General features: G+C 51.4%; 1 protein-coding gene across 1 annotated transcript; it reads left to right on the top strand.

Moving 5' to 3' along the window:
• Nucleotides 1–277: 277 nt before the first annotated feature.
• casz1 (castor zinc finger 1) lies at nucleotides 278–5,197 on the top strand (the record flags this gene model as incomplete). The annotated part of the gene is made up of 4 exons (XM_084489234.1): nucleotides 278–426; nucleotides 1,394–1,631; nucleotides 2,482–2,844; nucleotides 3,717–5,197. Coding segments are annotated over 4 exons (2,231 nt in total), but the record flags the coding sequence as incomplete, so codon positions are not given.
• Between the last annotated feature and the right edge of the window lie 5,119 nt (nucleotides 5,198–10,316).

Below are 10,316 nucleotides of genomic sequence, written 5' to 3'. Positions count from 1 at the left end.
AATGATGGAAAGAGCTAATTTCATTTGACCTCTGCGCTGGAATCTCACCGCAAAAGTCCGTCGTGTAAACTTTTGTCTGTGTCATTTTTTTTTTTGTTGCACGTTTTATTGTTTATCTTATCGCACAAATAATTGTACACATTGACAGTTTCCAACGGGAAAAATGTGTGTTTTTTCTCCGTGAAACTCTTTTCGACAACATTGACATTTGTTGTTGTTGCGCGTGGTCCGGTGTTGTCACCGCTAAGTTCCCCTCTCTTCTTTTTTCTCTCGGCAGGCTGTAAGTACAACCAGCTGAACAGCCACTTCCACTGCATCCGCGAAGGCTGCCAGTTCTCCTTCCTGCTGAAGCACCAGATGACCTCGCACGCCCGCAAGCACATGCGCAGGATGCTAGGGAAGAACTTTGACAGGGTCCCATCTCAGGTAACCCCCCCCCCCCCCCCAACACACACACACACGCACGCATGCACACACACACGCACACATACACACACACACACACGCACACACACATACACACACACACACACACACAGACAGGCATTTAAACAAACACACACACACATTTACAAATTCACACACACACCAGGGCGAGCCTTTTGTGAGTGCCAGGTATTCACGCGCACACACACACACACACACACACACACACACACACACACATAAACACACACACACACACACACTTTCACACATACACTCCCACACACACACACACACACACACTGCACATTTAAAAAGTCCCACATTCTTACACACACACCCTTCTGTAATTATTATGGCATGTCGCATACATTTACAATAAGGCTGTTTCATAACTGAAACTTTGGTGGGGACAAAAACAATGCCAAAAAGGTTTTGAGTGAAACTGAAAAACTGGTTTTGATCGCATCAGTTTAGTAAACAAGTTCCTCAGTCCTAACCCCAGCGATTACCTGATTCTCACGCGTTTCAAGTCATAGATGTTTTTTTTTCACACCCATTACTTCCTATCCTGTGACATTCAGCGCTAACAATACTTTGCCTTGCTGTGCGCAAAAACTGGGCCACTAGAGACGGCTGTAAACGTTCCTGTAATTAGAATCCATATCACAGAGCGGGCACGCCACGGTATGTACAGAATGGAGCTGGAACTTCGAGTTTTAACCGCTCTTTTGTCTGCTACCATCACTTACTCGAAGGCGTTCAGCTTTTGCTGTTCTCAGAAATATGTTCCAATATCTGTGCCAGGAACCGTTTGCCCTTCGGTTGCGCAACATTCACCTCATATACCCCTGTGACACAGAGTGACACGGCGCGCACCTAACCTTACCAGACTACTCACCCTAACCCCCCGTGTGTGTGTGTGTGTCCGCTCTCTCTCTCTCCCCCCCCCCCCCCCCCCCCCCAGGCTATGTCCCTGGGAGGTCAGAGGTCAGAGGACATGCACCTGACCTCGGGCCTGACCTCCGGGCAGATGGGGGGCCAGCAGGCCGGCCTGACCGCGGGCTACGGGGGCCTCATGGACGACACCGACGACTACCTGGACTACATGGGCGGGGCCAGCCCTCTCGGCCTCTCCTCCGAGTCCTCCAATCAGGACCGCAGCTGCTCCAGCACCCCGGTGGGGAACGAAGGCTCCCCAGCAGGTGAGCTCCTTTAGAGAGGGGAGAGAGAAAGGGGGCGGGGGGGCTGCTGATTGGTGGATTGACTTGTCTGCGTGTCGGTGGTGATGTGTGTGTGTGTGTGTGTGTGTGTGTGATGTGTGGCGGTGGTCGTCGTTGAAAGGGCGACGCGATAAGGAGTTGTGTAGAAAAAAAAAAGACGTGGATTTTGTCGTCATTGTGCGTCACCACTATCCAAGAATCATTTTCTTAGCCGGTTAAATGATTGGAGTTTAGTGCCAGTTAAGTTTGAATAACAATACATTTTTGTTATCTGTTGAACCATATGTTTTACTCTTCGACATTTTTACACATCAACACGAGCACATCATGCTTTCTTTTCGTCAGAACACAATCTTCCCTTTTGTCGTAAAAAAAAACAACGTAAAATAGCAGCACATTTCTTTGTGCTGCTTGAGCACTTCCATATGTTGATCTTTAGATAAAGGGCTAGAGATAGAGGTCAGGGTTAGCTATTTCTGCCCCAAAACCCAGTAAAGACACACACACTCCTCTTCTATTTATCTGACTTTCATTTGTCTGATTTCCCACAATCCTCTGTTCCTCTGCCAATGTTATCCTGCCTCCCAGCGCCGTGGCTCGGGGCGGTGTTTGGGTTACTTGTCTTTGGCCTTCATTTTGTTTCATTCTCTTATCTTTTCCCTTTTTACCTCCCATCCCTCTTTGTGTCTGTGTGCGTGTGTGTGTGTGTGTGTGTGTAACTTGGATCTTGTCGTCACATCTTTCCGTCTGTTTTGTCCCCGTTTCTCTCCCTTTCTCTGTGTCCGTCCTCCACCTTCCTCTCCTCCTCCTCCTCCTCGACCTGTCTCTCCAGGTCCAGGCTGCTCCGTCACCACCGACCCTCTCTCCACCCCCGGCGACAATACCGCCTCCCACAATGCACCCCTCCCGCCGCCCCCTCCTCTCCACCTCCCTCCGCTCCCCCCTCACTCCTCCCCGGCCCCCCAGCCCGGCCTCCAGGCGGGCGGCGGCGGCGCCTCCCTGCCCCCGGCCCTCCTGCGGCCCCCCCTCTCCTCGCTGCCCTACCTCCTCTCTCCATCCTGTCTGTCATACTCTCTGCTCAGCGCCTCGCTGGGAGCCGCTGTTGTCATGCCAACCAACACACCGGCCTTCAGCCCCATCATTGCCACCCCGTCTCCGGTTAAAAACGACGTCCCTATAGTGCAGGACGCCGCAGGTACTTACCACCCGCGCAGTCCAACACAAACGCAGCCATCAGCTCTGAGCGGAGACCAGCTCCAGCATGCCAGCCCCCCCCTCCTTGACTTTCTCTAGCTCTGTGCGCTAGCTAGCTAGCGGCCGCTTCTCTGTCAGCAACGCACGACAAGACAACATGTTACTGTTGAGAACAGCACCCACGATAGACACATTGTCCAGCATGTTCCAAAACCTGGTAAAGCATCTCCAATGAAGTACATTCGACGTGCATGCAATGCAAAGTCCCGTGTGAGAGTCCGGAGTTAAGCCAGAGTGCGGTTTAGGGGGAGCTTGCTTTTTTATTAGTCCTGGGAGCCTGATATCTGCAGGCCTTTAGAGAGGAAAAACATTAGAGTGCCCAAAGAACACAGGCCGAGCCAGGACGTATTTGTATGGACTTTAGCGGCTTCCTGTCCCACAGCCGGGGGGGGGGATTACACCGTCAGGGTGCAGGAGAGGGGTAATCCCCCCCCCCCACCCCCCCACCCCCCCGGCCCTGCCTGTGACCGGAGGCCGCACTGTAAAGGTGAATGAATCACCTCGCCTGCCCTCCTCCCGGTCACAGCGTCAGTCGAGTTAAGAATAGCAAACACATGAACCTGAGCGCTGCGGGCTAACCCAGCTAGCTGTAAGCCCGCCCCCTCTGTCCGGGGGGCGGGAAAACGCCACGCACACTGGAGTCCCGCCTCCTCTCCGGGGGGGCCGCCAGTCTAGCTCGTTAGGAACAGGTGTGGGGGATGTCATCGCTGTGTTCCCCTCTCCCCCCCCCCTCCCCCTCCCCCTCCCCCGGTCCCATTTCTAACCGCTCTAACTCTGACGCCCCCTCTCCCCCCTCCTCTCTTTGTTTCCCAGGCAACACCATCTCCATCCCCACGGCGACGGGCGCCAAGAAGCGCTTCTGGATCATCGAGGACATGTCGCCGTACGGCAAGCGCAGCAAGACGGCGTCCTCGCGCAAGATGCTGGACGAGGGCATGATGCTGGAGGGCTTCCGGCGCTACGACCTCTACGAGAACTGCAAGGACCTCAACTGCCAGTTCTCGCTCAAGGTCACGCACTACCACTGCACGCGCGAGAACTGCGGCTACAAGTTCTGCGGCCGCACGCACATGTACAAGCACGCGCAGCACCACGACCGCGTGGACAACCTGGTGCTGGACGACTTCAAGCGCTTCAAGTCCACGCTCAGCTGCCACTTCCCCGACTGCCAGTTCTCGGGCAACAGCACGCACTTCCACTGCCTGCGCTGCGGCTTCCGCTGCACCGACAGCACCAAGGTGACGGCGCACCGCAAGCACCACGGCAAGCAGGACGTGATCAGCGCGGCGGGCTTCTGCCAGTTCAGCTCCAGCGCCGACTGCGAGGTGGCCGACTGCAAGTACAAGCTCAAGTGCTCGCACTTCCACTGCACCTTCCCCGAGTGCCGGCACACCGTGGTGGGCATGTCCCAGATGGACTCCCACAAGCGCAAGCACGAGAAGCAGGAGCGCGGCGGCGGCGGCGGCGGTGGCGCCGGCGGCGAGCTCACGGCCGGCTCCCCGGGGCGCCAGGAGGCGGGCCGCCACCACCAGCCTCACCCTCACCCTCACCCTCACCCTCAGCCCCACCACCTCCAACAGCACCACCCCCAGCAGCAGCAGCAGCAGCAGCACCACCACCACCTCCACCAACACCCCCACCCCCACCACGGCGGGGGGATGTCCGGGATGCCCCACTCATCCGCCGCCGCCGCCGCCACCTCCTCCTCGTCTTCCGCCATGGCGGCGGCCGGCATGGCGCTCTCGGCGGGCCCCTCCCCCGCGGCCCTCCACGGCCTGGTCCACGGGAACAGCGCCGGCTCGCCCCTGATGTACCCGGCCGTCAGCATGGCGTCCGAATACGGCCACGCCTACCCGCCGCCGCCGCCGCCGCCGCCGCCGCCCGCGCTGAGCCTGGACGGCTCGCTGAACCTGGGCGGCGACGCCGGCAGCTCCCTCTTCTTCCTGAAGAACGCCGCCGCCGCCGGCCTGGGCCTCAACGACTCGCTGGACCTCAGCAAGAAGATGCACCACAACTCGGCCATCATGGCCGCCGCCGCCGCCGCCGCCGCAGGGGGCCACCACCACCACCACCACCTCCAGCCCCACCCCCCGCACCCCCTGCACCCCCTCCACCACCACCTGCTCCACGGAGAGGAGCAGCAGCAGCAGCAGCAACAGCAGCAGCAGCAGCCACCGCTGGAGGACCCAGCCCGCGGGACGTCCGGCCAGACGGAGGACGACCTCTCCGCCGAGGAGGGGGGGGCCCCCGCCGGGGGGGAGGAGGAGGAGGAGGAAGAGGAGGAGGAGGAGGAGGAGGAGGAGGAAGATGAGGAGGAGGAGGAGGAGGAAGAGGAGGAGGAGGAGATGGAGGAGGCAGAGGAGGACCTCAACACCGACTCGAATGAAGACTCAATGCCCGTGCCGGACGCAGGGAAGGACAACGGGGAGCGCTTTCACACTCCCGCCGACCACACTGACACACTGCCCCAGGGGGAGGAGCCAGGGGCCACGCCCGGAGCCACGCCCGCCGGCCTCTAGGAAGGGGGAGGGGCCCCGCGCCCCTGTGTGTGTGTGTGTGTGTGTGTGTGTGTGCGTGTGCGTGCGTGTGTGTACACTATGAACAAACAGACAAACTGAATGGTGTGGCCTCATTTATCACGTTTAGGGACTCAGAGACGACAAGGACACGCAACACAACAGAAAAACCGTAGTAATAAATAAAGGAAAGAAAAAAAAAACACGGAGACGCAGAACGGCCCGAAATGATTTATTATGATGTTTACAAGATGACCAACATTATTAATTCAATTATGCATTAAAAGATGAACGAAGACACCAAGAATTATGTATACATTTTACTACTACATCAGTCTCTTTGTGTGCGTGCATGTGTGGCTTTAAGTTATTTTATTTCTTTGTTTTTTCAGTTCACTTTTTTGTGTGTGGGAAAAAAAAAAAAAATTGTAAGAAAAAACAAGCAAAAAAAAACAAGTCTCTCTCTATATAAATAACTCTATATGTAAGTACGTGTCCGGATGTTGATATACTAAAAGGAGGTTGCTGGTTTTTGCAGTCGGCACGTTCTGCTGCCGCCCGGCCGATATAATAGGGAAACTGATCACTGAGGTTAAGCTTTAAACAGAATGTGCTCAAACGTTTGATAGTTTTATCTGTATTATTATTATTATTATTACTTCTATGATTATTATTATGATACATCGAGAGCCAGAGTTAAAACACTGCTCCTGCCTCTGTCTCTCGCTCTCTCTCTCTCTCTCTCTCACCCATCACCAGTTGAAGGTGTTTTATGTGTTCTTGACATGGGCCGCTGGAGCTGGCCGCCGGACCCTGTTTGGCTAGCAGTCTGTTTAAACACACAGCGCTCTCTCTCTCTCTGTCTCTCTCTCTCTCTCTCTCTCTCTCTGATCGTCCACTCAATGCCCTTCACCTAGCACAACGACAACAGGAACACCGACCTCTTGTGATGTTCCCTCTCCCTCCTCCCCCCCTCCCTCCCACCTCGGCTGAGGAATCCACTTTGTTTATCGATAGTGCACTTTTATATTAGCCGGCTATGACGACGACGATGATGATGATGATGATGATGATGACGATGATTATGACGATAATAGTGACTATGATCTTGGTGATTATGCTTATGAGGTTGGCTAGATGCTGAAAGAGATATTTAAAAAAAATATTTTTGTTACCGTTTTGCATCACTCGCGTTTTAATTTGGCCGCGCGCGTCCTGCCGTCGGTCTGAAGCATATCGGCTTTGTTTGATTGTTTTTTTTTTGTTTGTTGTTGTTTTGCGTTTGTTTTTTTGCGGGTGGGGTTGAGACTAATGAGCGTAGCGCCGGGGGGAAAAAAAAAACGACCAGAGGAAATAGTGTGGAGTAAAAAAAAAAAGAAAAAGGCGAGAGAGTTGTTTCAAATGTACAGACTTGGACACCAGGCCTCCAGGAGAGAGGGGTTTGTACCCTACTCTCCACCACGGCCACCGTTCAGCTCCTCTAACGCTTTTTATTTAATATTTATGTGATCTTCCAATGAAAAAAAATTAGGGTGTTTATTGCACTTTTTTTTTTTTGGTTTATTTTAATTTTTTTTTCCTTTTCAAAAACATGACATTTATCTTTTAACAGGGACGTTTTGCTTTGAGATGTTTTGTTTTTAGTTTTAAGTTTGCTTTGATGCACAAAATAGATGTTAGCGTGGCAAAGTCGTTCTGTGATTTATTTAAAGACTGGTTTTATTTACTTCTGTGATCGGGGTTTTAGACGTGGAAACGGCTTCGATGGAAAAGGTGGAGCCTGTAAAAAAATATATATACAACACTAATGCGAACTGTGATTTGAATATCGTTTGAAAGGTCGCTGCAATGCTCAAATACTGTAGGATCGAATTACAAAACTTGTCAAAGACACCCTTTGGTTTTGTACCGAGAATGTTTAAGAAAGAGGAGTGGACATTATTATAAATTATCTCCTGAACTTGGCATTGGTAAAGAAATCATCGTACTATAAGGGAATATGTGTGTAACTGATATTTCTCCCAATATTGTTTTGAGAAGAAAAATGGTTGTACAGTATTTTCCTCTGTAAAAAAAAAAACACAAAAAAACAATATATGATCAAAATGCTCTTTGATGAACAGCTTCATTTAAAAAGAAAAAGGTAAAAAGGAGAATAAATAATAAAAAAGTGAAATAGCCTCACCCTAGTTTGCTTGTGTGTGTGACAGTCTCTCTTCCTGTAAATGAAAGACAAGCCCTCCCATTGGCAGCGATAGAAATGTCCTCTTTTACGTTGTTCATGCATCGCAAAAATCCTTTTTACATTTTCCCCAAACAATGCTAAAGCCCATACTTTAAAAAAGAAAACACTGATTTGAATTGCCCTTGAATTTATGTTTCCTGATTTATTTAACATGTTTGTATTTTTTCTTTGTCATGTGTGTGTGTGTGCGTGCTCTTTTTTTTTTAATTTCCTTAATTACAATGATTTGGTTTCTATTAGTTTGCGGTGTGCACGCCTCAGTGACAGTCTGATGTGTCTCTGGACTCGATAGCAGCTCAGCACACATCACTTCCTTGTTTAATTCTATATTGTCACACTAGTTATTGACCTGGCAGACCATGTACACTTGAATAAATACAGTGTGTGTGCGTGCGTGTGTGTGTGTGTGTGTGCGTGCGAGTGTGTGTGTGTGTAGGTGTGTGCGGGTGTGTGCACGAGCGTCTGTAAAATAGCGGAATTTGTAAAGAATTGACAATAAAGAAATTATGAATTATTATAACAACACACACGGAATTTACTCCTTTTGTATTGCTCGGATGAGATGCGAGAAGCGTAGTTAATATAGTGATTCACAACTGTAGTCTCTCTCTCTCTCTCTCTCTGTGGCCCCACTTAAGAAAGCGTGTGTGTGTGTGTGTGTGTGTGTGTGTGCGTGCGTGCGTCTGGTCTCTCTCTCCAAGAGAGACAGGCAGACAGCCACTGTCACACAACTGTAAAACAGGGGTGGCCCTAGAACAGACCTCACAGGGTTTGATTCTTACTTCACGGTCCATCCCCCCCTCCCCCCCCCCCCCCCCCCCCCCACCCTCTCAGGGATGGATTGAGCCCGCTTCGTTCCAGCCTTTAAAGCAAATCGTCTGCATAAAGAGTCAGAAGCACTGGGGCCTCACCGGCCCTCAAGAGCGTGGAAAGGGAGGGAAAAGCAGAGAAAACCCATCAGGGCCAGGGGCCATTCAGCGAATAAGTCTGTTAGCACTAATACGACCCACCCAGGGTCTTGTTCCATAATAATGGCCGACATTAGTGTTTCTCCTGCTTGGTTTACCCGGAGCCATGTGCTGGCGTGGCCCGTGTGTGTGGTGGTCAGTGTGTAGGTTATGTCTGTGGCCCCCCCCCCCCCCCCACTCCATGTCCCTCGTCTACATCTGCCCCCGCCCCCCCGCCCCCTTCTCTTCCTTGTGTGTCTTTAAATACAAAATGTGAAAAAAAAAAAATGGTAAAGGCATTACCATCTGTCCGCCAGCTGGCATCCTGTATATAATCTAGCAGAGGGAGAGAGAGAGAGAGGGGAAAAAAAAAAAAGAATAAACATGAAAATTATATTACACACCAAAAAAAAAAAGATCCAGACGGAAACGACCTCCAAATTGTGCGTCGGCCGCAGCAGAAGACATGGCTGGGCTTTGTTTTAATTAACAAAGAGATGATGTAAGAGGAGTGGGTGGGGGGGGGGGGTATATTTCTGTTTGTTTAGTGTAATATGATAAAGGTTTCCTGCTGCAGAGAGGGGCTGGGGTGGTGGTGGTGGTGGGGGGGGGGCGGGTATTGTCGTTGTATTCCTGAGAAATATTGCACTTTCGGACTAAAAGCCATCTTAGGTTCGCACTTTGTGGCCGAAATGGGAAACTTTACGAGTGAAAGTTTTAAAAGTGTTTCTTGAGCGGTAAGCGGTGAGGCAAAGGGAACAACAAATGGAGCGTTTCATTTCTTGTGCTCGCGGCCCTACAGCGCTACTGTTAACGTGCTGTCTGCTGTATCTCCGTCACCCTTCTGTTCGTCCTGCATGCCTGATGAAGACCGACGGTTGAGCTTTTCACTCGATGAAATAAAAAACACACACACTGAAAACAGTAGGCTTGTTTCGACGCTGACGTCTTTTTTGAGATCGGAGGAGCCGTGAAGGTTCTAAACTTTTCCATGCATATCTTCTTACAAAGATTAGTCAACTTTCAAGCAAGTGTGTGTGTGTGTGTGTGTGTGTGTGTGTGTGTGTGAGCTCACACACGCAAACCTTGAGCTGTGTGTGTGTGTGTGTGTGTGTGTGTATGTACGTGCATACAGGCGACCTATGTCATATGCTGCGTTGATGTGCCAGGAACAGGTTGTGTGTTAGTGTGTATGTGTGTGTGTGTGTGTGTGTGTGTGTGTGTGAGCTGCGTGGCAGTTGGGAGAGGGAACAATCAGGCCTAGGAACACACGACAGGTGTGCTCTGCATATGTGGTCACATGCTGCCTATAAGGCAGATTAGGACCCAACAGATGAAGCACTGCTTAATGGCAGCTTTCATTAAGTTCACAAAGCGAACAGGGAGGGGCAGCAAGTGTGTGTGTTTGTGTGTGAGTGTGTGTGTGTGTTAACATATATGCGTGTGTGTGTGTGTGTGTTTGTTAACGTGTGTGTGTCTGTGTGTGTGTGTGTGTGGTCAGTGCGAATGTGTGTATGTTTGTGTGTGCGAATGTTTTTTCTGGGTGTTTGTGCGTGTGGTTTTGTGTGGCCGTGCGCGTGCGTGTGTGTGTGTGTGTGGGTGTGTGTGTGCGTCTGCCTGTGTGGTTGATTGTGTGCGTCTGCCTGTGTCTGTCTGTCTGTCTGTCTGTCTGTCTGTCTGTCTGTCTGTCTGTCTGTCTGTCTGT

The sequence above is a fragment of the Micromesistius poutassou genome, assembly GCF_964030765.1.
Source record: "Micromesistius poutassou genome assembly, contig: SCAFFOLD_1605, whole genome shotgun sequence".
Lineage (NCBI taxonomy): Eukaryota > Metazoa > Chordata > Actinopteri > Gadiformes > Gadidae > Micromesistius > Micromesistius poutassou.
Note: the sequence above shows the minus strand (reverse complement) of the source record. Positions and strands in the feature narration are given on the sequence as shown.